At 45.2% G+C, this 9,729-nt stretch overlaps 2 protein-coding genes across 3 annotated transcripts in view; both read right to left on the reverse strand.

Moving 5' to 3' along the window:
- Positions 1-134: 134 nt before the first annotated feature.
- On the reverse strand, positions 135-4,212 carry LOC113582800 (cyclin-L1-like). Its single transcript, XM_027018777.3, has 10 exons — positions 3,866-4,212; positions 3,482-3,556; positions 3,061-3,170; positions 1,917-2,037; positions 1,690-1,754; positions 1,489-1,588; positions 1,161-1,404; positions 977-1,067; positions 807-875; positions 135-669 (listed from the first exon to the last, which is right to left on the reverse strand). The coding sequence occupies exons 1-10, from the start codon at positions 4,085-4,087 to the stop codon at positions 501-503; spliced, it is 1,266 nt and encodes a 421-aa protein (XP_026874578.2). The 5' UTR covers positions 4,088-4,212; the 3' UTR covers positions 135-500.
- Positions 4,213-4,964: 752 nt separating this feature from the next.
- Positions 4,965-9,729, reverse strand: part of LOC113582778 (von Willebrand factor A domain-containing protein 1) — an 11,562-nt gene continuing 6,797 nt past the window's right edge. Inside the window, exons 3-6 of one of the 2 annotated variants that reach the window (XM_081705817.1) lie at positions 9,308-9,610; positions 7,758-8,033; positions 6,809-7,014; positions 4,965-5,872 (exon numbers count right to left, since the gene is read on the reverse strand). In XM_081705817.1, coding sequence (XP_081561943.1) covers positions 5,822-5,872; positions 6,809-7,014; positions 7,758-8,033; positions 9,308-9,610 — 836 coding nt within the window. In that variant the 3' untranslated portion in view covers positions 4,965-5,821. Of the gene's footprint in view, positions 5,873-6,718; positions 7,015-7,757; positions 8,034-9,307; positions 9,611-9,729 lie in introns of both variants that reach the window. The other variant, XM_027018730.3, reaches the window with a different exon arrangement.

Consider the following 9,729-nt stretch of genomic DNA (forward strand, 5'->3'; position numbering starts at 1 on the left):
CATATCAAACTCAATCGCCTGCACTGTTATTTTATGGCCTTTTTGAAATCATATTGTTGATGGTTGTATGCACGCACGCACGCACACACGCACACACACACACACACCACACACACACACACACACACACACGATTATAAAACTGGTCCAATTTATTTCAAAATAGATTCTGCATCACTGCACATCTGAGTGCTTGGACCCCTATGAGCGGATCTCCAGCCATTCTGGAAGCAGGCAGGTCAGTGCAGAGCATCAGGACTCCAGTAGGACCCACACATGGGCAGCACAGCGAAGGCATTCCCATGCCAGTGTTACTGCTGACATGAGTCATTGAGACACACCACTCCTGATGCTCGCTTACAGCAACAATTTCATAGAACACACTGACGAGTGGGAACTTCAGATTCTTGACCATTCGTTTGTGTCCAAAAAAAACCCCATACAAAAGTGAGTAGAAAAGTGAAAACGAGTGTGGCTTCCTGGTGCCACGGTGACCGGCCTCATCTTCTGTGAGATGAATACCCGTCTCGGCGTGCCCGCGCTCGCTCTCTGTCTTGTTCTCTCCGTTTCTCCCTGTCTTTTCTTCTGTCGCGTTCCCGCTCTCCGTAGGGTTTATTACGATGAGCGGGGGAGACAGAGCGTGATGGAGAGGACACACTGCGGCTACGTCTGAGAGTGAGGGAAGTGGGGACAGAAAAAGAGGAAAGACCCAAGAAAGAAAAGAATAAGGGAGATAAAATCTCTCCATTAAATGACCTAAATGGCTGGAACACACCACAATATTAAAGTGTAGAAAGTCAGCGTACCTGCGTCTAGGAGGAGAGGGTACACAGCGAGTGTCTCTCCTCTCGTCACTGTGACTCAGTCGGGTCTTCCTAAAGACACACACACACACACACACACATCTCAACAAACTCCAGCATAATCTTATTTATCCCTGTGACCACAGCAGAATGCGTAATGCACTACGCCTTACTGTTCCCCATTCGCCAGCTTCCGGCAGGCATTTTTCAGAGCCACATGCGACAGCGGAGAGGGTCGGTTCTGCTGAGGAGCAATAGGTGAGGCTGAGAGGGAGAGAGGGAGAATTACACTTACCACAACAAACCAGGATTGATGACAAGCAAAAAAAAAAAGAAAAAAGAAGGAGCACAACTCACTGCCTTTGGAGGAAGGTGAGAAGTTGCTGGGCGGGTCCAGAGTGGGGGTGCCAAGGGCACCAACCCCTTTGCTGTGCGCGTTCTCCTCCAGGGCCAGGCGCCTCTCCTCCACCTGCTGGAGCAGGGAGGCCAGCGGGGCGCAGCACACGGAATACAGATGCAGGACACGCCCACTGATCTCCCTCAGGTCCTCCTCCGTGGCCCCGAACAGCAAGAACCAGGCTGGCTGGTCAGGGAGTGGGATCTGACGAGAAGCGAGATCATTCAGGGCTGGAGAGTTCATGGATATGAAAGGGTGAAAGAAAAGTACATTCGTGTGTGTGTGTACCTCTAGAGACCTAGCAGCCAGGTAAATGCAGGCACAAGCCACAGTCTCAGCCTTAAATCTCAGGAACACATCCGTTCTTAAACTGTCATTCATATAATTCCTAACAAGAAAGAGAGTGTAAGGCATTTCAGCAAGTTTACTCCATTAATTGTTCCATTTGTTTCCCTGCTACACAATGAAGAGTGGAGTGGAGGAGCTCACCAGGCCTTCTGCACTAGCTTAGTGTTCCGCTCACACTCCAGGACCTGCAGGTACATCACAATCACCTGCAGGGCACACAGAGGGCAGCATACTATGTTACAGGCACAGGTGAGCTGCCCCCGATTGGTAGCTGTTGGTTGTAAGGACAACAGCGTTTGGCAGGACTGAACCCCTCACCTTGTTTGGGTGTTTGATGTTGGGGTGTTTGGTAGGGTTGAACCCCTCACCTTGTGTGGGTGTTTGATGTGCACGCAGAAGCCCAGCTCTTTCAGAAGTTGCCGCTCCGCTCTGATCACTTCACTCTTCATACTGATGTAGGTGGAATCCAGAGGCATCGGCTTGGCCGTCCTGAACACCGGACCAACCAGATACATCACGCTCCCGCTAACTGCTAACTCTCATACCGTGCTAGTGTCCGTGCATTATAAACAGGTCAGCACCCTCTTACTTAGGGTTGTCACCCGTTCTTTCAAAATTTCACCCAAGAACTGAATGGAAAACGGGACACCAGCGGGTGAGCCCTGTCCCTGGTAATGAATACAGGGCAAACTGTACAGTTTGTCTTTTTTAAGTCGCCATGGTGCATTACCTGACTTGCAGCTGGAGATGACCATGTCTGAGCTGCTAAAAAGCAGCAGACAGAGTGGAACCACCCGGTTCCTTTTAGCTCAGACCTCATCTGAGGTAGATATTTTGACTGTTGTTTTTAACAGTGCTGCTGTTCTGATTAAATATTAGATTGAATGAAGGCTTTTTAAAAATTAATTTAATTTAGAGATAGCTTCACCGTAATTAGGCTATAGAACTAAGCCTTATGCCTTTAGAATTATGTCTAAAATAGAAATAACCTAATCAAACTTATATCCTATCAATTCTATCCTATCAATAGAAATATTGGAATGAAGATTAAGATAATTAGATATATTTATATTATTTATAAAAATTCTATGAATAATTTCTATGTAAAAAGTATAAATTAAATGTAGATATGGTAATTCATAAATATGTTTATTTCAAATTAAAAAAATTTCAACTCTTCTTCTATTCAATAATCCATACATTGTTCAATGTACTTCATGACTCAATCCCTCCAGGTAACAGCTGTGGTGATGTATACATACATACATACATACGTACGTACGTACGTGTGTGTGCATGCATGTGCGCACATGAGAGACATAGCTGAAGTGTTTATTTGTATGCATGTGTGTCAGAGAGAGATGAAATATATGTTTATATGTATATAAGAGAGTGACAGCTGTGTGTATGTGTCAGAGATCTGAAGTGTGTTTTGTGTGTATGAGAGAGAGCTGTGTGTATATCTGTGTGTGTGTGAGAGAGAGAACTAAGAGTGTTATGACAAGGTGTTACCTGTGCTCTGTGCTGTGCTTTAAATGGTGAAACACGTTCAGTATATCGCGCACCCTCCGAGGCTCCTCTTCGATCTTAGAGGCCAAGTGCAGACATGCCATGGCAACCATCTGGGCATATGAGAGAGAGAGAGAGAGAGAGAGAGAGAGAGAGAGAGCGAGAGAGAGAACGAACGTGTGTGAGGGTGGGAGGTAGAACTAGGCTCCAAACACCAAGGCCAGGAGGTTAAGGCTCTGCAAGCAGGGATTATCAGGTGTGCTGGGATATGGGGGCAGGGGAGCCAGAGGTCCCCATGGATAGAACTGAAGTGAAAGGCGGGACAGAAGGTGTGTGTGAGGTGTGGGGTATGAGGTGTGGGTAGGAGAGAAGGTGTGCGTGGGCTATGAATTGGGGACGGGTGGAGGTGATGTGGAGCTCTGACCTCGGCACAGTGTCTGATGAAAGACTTGCAGTAGAAAAACCTCTGAAACAGAACTTGCCCTGTGGCCATGGCAACCTGAGGGAAAAAAAGAGATGCCAGGCAAATTCATTTTTTTTATGCAAGTACATTGGTGGATGAAGGTGGGAGATGAAAACACCACCGCCTTTCCCCGCTACTCAACATTATATCTACCTACATACCAGTTTACACAACCAAGCACAATAACGGAAACAATAACAACCCACTTTACACACAAACCCTTATAGCGAATTGCTTGCAAAGTGCATTTCATTTAGCTGAACGCCTACCTTCCAGATGACTAAAGTGTAAACCTCTTAGCGATTTAGGAAAATCCGTTTAACAGCAGGCATGTCGTGCGCTAACCTGCGGTAGTCGCAGCAGTATGCCGGCAGCCTGGATCTCCTCGCAGCCGCGGATCCGCAGTTGCTCCTCGGTGTCGGCGGAGAGCCCGAGGACGGCCGACGGGCTGCGCGCTAGCCGCTCCGGCGGCAACAGGCAGGTTTCTAGCGTGATAGTCACCTCGGAATAGCGCTTACCGCCTATTAAAATCCCCTCTCCGGGTATTATTAAATCGCTCCCCGACATTTTATATAAAAACAAAAACAAGCAAACAAACAAAAAAAGCTTGCAACCCCCCCAAAAACCCCAAATAAACAAACAAACAAATAAACAAACAAACAACCCCCCCAACCCGCCGCTCCACAGTCAAGACCGCGTAGGCCCAGTTACTAACCGCGTCTGATTGGTGTTCAGTTCTTCTTCTATCCAATAAGCCGTGGGTCGAAATCCTAATAATGAGTATACTGCCACCTAGGGTACATGGCTTACAGGGGAAATAACTAACATCAAATAAGCTAACATTGTCCATTGATTTTTTAAATTTATTTACCTATAGTTTTATTTACTTTCCTCCATTTTTTCAATTCTCTGTAATGAGAGTTTTTGTGCTGTATTTACCTGTTTTTATATCATTAATAAAAACGTGAATGCAAAAAAAAAAAAAAAAAAAAGAGAATGCATACGCTTACTAATGTGTTATGGGGTTTATATTTAATTCAAGTGCATATGTATATGTTTTCTCTCTCTCTCTCTCTCTCTCTCTCTCTCTCTCTCTCTCTCTCTCTCTCTCTCTCTCTCTTCTCTCTCTCTCTCTCTCTCTGTGTGTGTGTGTGTGTGTGTGTGTGTGTGTGTGTGTGTGTGCTATCTACGAACCTCTTGCTTTTCCCAGTTAAAGCTCCAGTGGTTTCACAGCTATGGCGAATGGGCAGTGTGGTTTATGTGTTACTGTTTTAGATGATCTTGCCTATGACCAGTGGCTCAGTCTGGCTGGAGCATTCTAGCTCTCTGGTGTACCTTGAAATGCAGGCATTTGTCTGAAACTTTCGACTGGGATTGAGAAGACTACGTTTGCTGGCAATAATTACATTAACACAAGAAATATAATAATTTGTGCAGTCATAAATGAAAGTCTTATGACATTGTTTAATAAATGTAATCATTTTTAATATATACATTACATTTCAAATTTGCAAGTTTCTGTAAATATTTTTCCAGTCTCTTTTAAGACAGTTGCTATGTATGTGTGAAAAACACATGAAATGAATTAGCAATGTTATTACATATATTGGGGCTGTAATGAAACAAATGGCCACAAGATGACAGTATATTCAAACCTGCACTGCCACCACATAGCCACAGGAAAAGCATTCAGCCTCAAAGCAAAAGCATTTAACTAACTGTGTGTGTGTGTGTGTGTGTGTGTGTGTGTGTGTGTGTGTGTGTGTGTGTGTGTGTGTGTGTGTGTGTGTGTAAATTAAAATAAATATCTGTGCATGAAAGCAATAAATGATTTGAATCTTTGAACCTCTGACCCTATCACACATTTGTTAGTGGCCAAGGCGAACCATAATTACACAGAATTCAAATGAGTTGAATTTATTAATCTCTTTCCCTTTTCTGCTCTGAGCTCCACCAAGCACCCCTGACCTCTGCCACTTGCACCTCTACCATTTTTTCTTTTATAACACGCTTTATTCAAAAGCAAGAATAAATACTTTCTTTCGCCTTTGCTCCAACAGCACGCAGGTCGGTCTAATACAAAAATAACAGACAGACGAGTCCAACCCCCTGTCCCACACCCATTCCTGTGTCAGAAATGACCAGCTGGTCTTTACTAAATACATTGCAATACTGAAAGCAGTGTTTTATTTTTTTTAATTATTATTTTTTTTAATGTGACAGTGTTGGTTTTTACTCTCCCAGTGCCTGCTGTCATGCTGAATGCTGACAGCTGCGTCCGGGTGTCTCCAGCCATGTTCTTCACCTCTTCCTCTGGAATCCGGAAGCATCTCTACTGCCATGGAGTAGCAACTGTTGCCAGAAAGAGAGAGACAGTGAAAGAGAGAGAGAGAGAGACAGAGAGAGAGAGAGAGAGAGAGAGAGACAGAGAGGAGAGAGAGACAGTGAGAGAGAGAGAGAGAGAGAGACAGAGACAGTGAGAGAGAGAGAGAGAGAGAGAGACAGTGAGAGAGAGAGAGAGAGAGAGAGAGAGAGAGAGAGAGAGAGAGAGAGAGAGAAAATATAGGGAGAGAGTTGCACAGAGAGTTACATAAAGTGAATGGTACTTCATTAAAGCTAGACTATTTGAGTGGCAGTCAGTGTGTGTGAACAATGCTGAAGCGTTCACATCCAAAGGGTAACGCTCTGTAGAACGGGTACTACCAAGTGCTCAGTGATTTAGTTTATCTTGGTTTTATCGAGCATGTGTCCATATTCATGCACCTTTGACCTCAGCTTTGACCTGTCCTCTACATGCTGGCATGAGTAATCTATCATCAAATGTTTCCATAGCGATGCTTATGCTCTTCCAGAGTGGAGGCAGACCGGGCCTTGACCTCTGCGCCAGCACGTCTAGGATGACTGCGGATGAAGCTGAGAAATTTAAAAGCGGCCTGATTTCCAGACACCTTCTCTTCCGTTAGCTCCTGGCTGCAACTTTGTTCTCTGAGGAGAATGGCTCAGGTCCCTCAGGATGCGTGCCACCTGCTAATGGCTTTGCTTGCCATCCTCGTGGAGCGTGCTCTAGAAGATGACGTCCCCACACACAACTTCAGTTTGTGGAGCTCAAAGATGGAATGAAACAAATTGGCTGCTTGAAGTGAGAGGCTGGTGTGCAGTGATGTGTGCTGGCTGATGCGTGTCAGGGATGACCAGTACCTGCGTGTGTGTGCACAGTGCAGCACAGAGTCCCTCCCCCCGGGCTGTCCTGTACACCGGAGACACACACACTCGACTTGCAGGGCTCACCCGGGTCAGGATGGTGAACAGGGACTGAGCGGGCAGGTAGCGTGATGATGATGATGATGATGACGATGAGGAAGAAGACCGATCCCCCACCTCCCACCTCACCCAGTAGCCTTGAAGCCCTGCCCCTTCACTCCAGGCCCTCCAATCAACTTTCACTGAGTCCAACCCCACCGGGGTCAGTTGGAGGTCAGTCAGACCTGGCAGAACTAAAACAGAATTACAATTACAATTACAAATGAACCTTTAGTTTTTAACTGATACATAAGGTGCTTAAATTAACCTATTTAATTAAAAAAGGAGTCTAAGCAATAAGTAGAGAAATAGATGTATTAATTACCACTTTATATAAGGTGAATAATAAATTAAATGCAGTAGTTCCATGGGTTATAAACTCTGCCCTGCACCCTATGTGATTTGTCACATCATCAAATTATCAGCTTTAGGATGAACATTACAGCATTAAAGTGCACATTGAAGGGAAATTTCAGAGCACGACCTGAGAACCAATGAACATAGCTCAGGTTGATTTCTAAAGATAAAGAAACCAACAGATTTAGGCAGACTTATGACAGGACTTTTACTTTTTGAAGTTGAGCTTAACCAACCAAACCCCAACAATAACTCGCTTCTATATCCATCCCTACCCCTTAAACAAAAGTAACCCCTAAATAACCCACTCCTGCCCCATCCCGATACATAACCACTATTTAAATCCCTATACACAACCTACCACTACAACTGTCCCTGGACATAACGTACCACTATACCTTTCCCTATGCATAAGCTTTAACTGTACCTATCCTTATAGATCTCTTCCCCCTAAAACTATCCCTCATCATAGCCAACAACACTAGGATCAGCTTATCGAATGTCATCCAGATCGACACAATATGTTGTGCAGAATTGTATTATCTAGGGTTAACTCATTCAAAATGTAAACTTCGCTCACCCTCCTGTGTGCAAGCTCTGACAGACATCGCCCTCTCCTGGCCGGAGGACTGTACAGCAATTACAGTGATGAGGTACTGTGTATCAGGCTGTAGCTGTGTGAGCAAGGTGCTATTCTGTCGTCCGCTTAGGGTCACCGTCTGTACGTCCCCGCGAGGGATGGGTGCGTACTCCACCCGGTACTGGTGCACCTGCGCTGGCAGCACTGGACCCCAGCTCACACGCACCCGGTCTGGGCCGGACTCCGATACACTCAATGTAGCGGGACCAAGCATCTCTGGACAAAGAAGTAGAGAAGTAGAAAAGAAATCCATTAAAGAACGGCATCTATTATATTTCAGCAACGGATGATGATCATCTATCAAAAAATATAAAGAATTCCTTCAGTTTGTTTTAGTTTTAGTTGGAAGGACCTTAATCATAGCCTCTGTGGTATTCCCTAAATCACTTTTTTAATCTACCCTCCCCACTTTCTGGAGGTCTGTGGTCAGGCCTCCCACTGACAACTTAAAATCACTGATCCCACTGCAGAGCGCATTCACCCTGTGTGAAACAAAGGAGATCTAGGGAACCTGCTTTTCCCCCCTTCTTTTATAACAGATTGCTAGGCTCCCAGGTTTAGGTTGCAGAATGTACAACTTAAAGGCTTTAGATCTGTCACCAAAATATGTAGCAACTCAGAGATTACGACACATGCTGAATTTCTCTCTGTCTAAAGAAAAGGCAGAGCATGCAGAGGACTTAAAAGAATGGCATCAGTTAAGCTCAGAAGAGAGCCATGAGTGTAATCCATGGAGCTCTCCATAAGCGCTTGTATGTGTTCACTGGCCTCAGAGGTTCTAAAATAAGTTTAAATTTGTCATAAGAGTCTGACACTAGAAGCACAAGGTTAATGGTTAAAAATTGTACATTTAAATATACAGTATATACTGTTATTGTACATCTTTAAAAAAGATGTATTAAGAGTGGGAGATTTATTTGAATATTTAAAAGGTATTTTAAAGTTTAATGTCTCTTTCTCTCTCTCTCTCTCTCTCTCTCTCTCTCTGTCTGTCTCTCTAAGTGTCTCTCTCTCTCTCTCTACGTGTTTGTCTCTCTCTAAGTGTCTGTCTCTGTCTGTCTGTCTCTCTCTCTAAGTGTCTCTCTCTCTAAGTGTCTGTCTGTCTGTCTCTCTCTCTCTCTCTAAGTGTCTGTCTGTCTGTCTGTCTCTCTCTCTCTCTCTCTCTAAGTATCTGTCTGTCTGTCTGTCTCTCTCTCTCTCTATGTGTCTGTCTGTCTGTCTCTCTCTCTCTCTCTCTCTCTCTCTGTAAGTGTCTGTCTGTCTGTCTCTCTCTGTCTCTCTCTGTCTCTCTCTCTCTCTAAGTATCTGTCTGTCTGTCTGTCTGTCTGTCTGTCTCTCTCTCTCTCTCTCTCTACGTGTCTGTCTGTCTCTCTCTCTCTCTCTCTCTCTCTCTCTCTCTATGTGTCTGTCTCTCTCTCTCTCTCTCTCTCTCTCTCTCTCTCTCTCTCTCTCTCTCTCTCTCTCTCTCTCTCTCTCTCTCTCTCTCTCACCAGGCAGGGTTCTGAAGCTGTTAGTGAGGCTTCTGGTGATTCCCTGCTGCGTGTGTGGTATGAGCCAGGCTCTGTAGGGTGTATCAGGCTGGAGGTCTCGGAGCTCCGCCCAGCTCTGCTCGCCCAGCAGGATCAGTGTTCGGTTCCTCCCCTGCTCTGTACTGTACTGGCTGCTGGCCAACATTTCAGGACCATACTGGAGCTCATAGTGTCCAAGACCACCAATCAGAAGTGGCCTCCACTGCAGCATGGCACTGTGGGAAGTGATGTCTTGCACGTGTAGACGCTCTGCACAGAGCAGCTCTGAGTTGTGGAAATAAGAAATCACATTAAACACATTAAAATGAGGCTTTGCCCAAAAGTGCTAGCATGGCTAATGGGATCTGATAGCTCATGGGGATCAGTTAGCCTGATCTCACTGG

This window comes from Electrophorus electricus, chromosome 22, assembly GCF_041902795.1.
Source record: "Electrophorus electricus isolate QZ-2024a chromosome 22, ASM4190279v1, whole genome shotgun sequence".
NCBI classification, from domain to species: Eukaryota; Metazoa; Chordata; class Actinopteri; order Gymnotiformes; family Gymnotidae; genus Electrophorus; species Electrophorus electricus.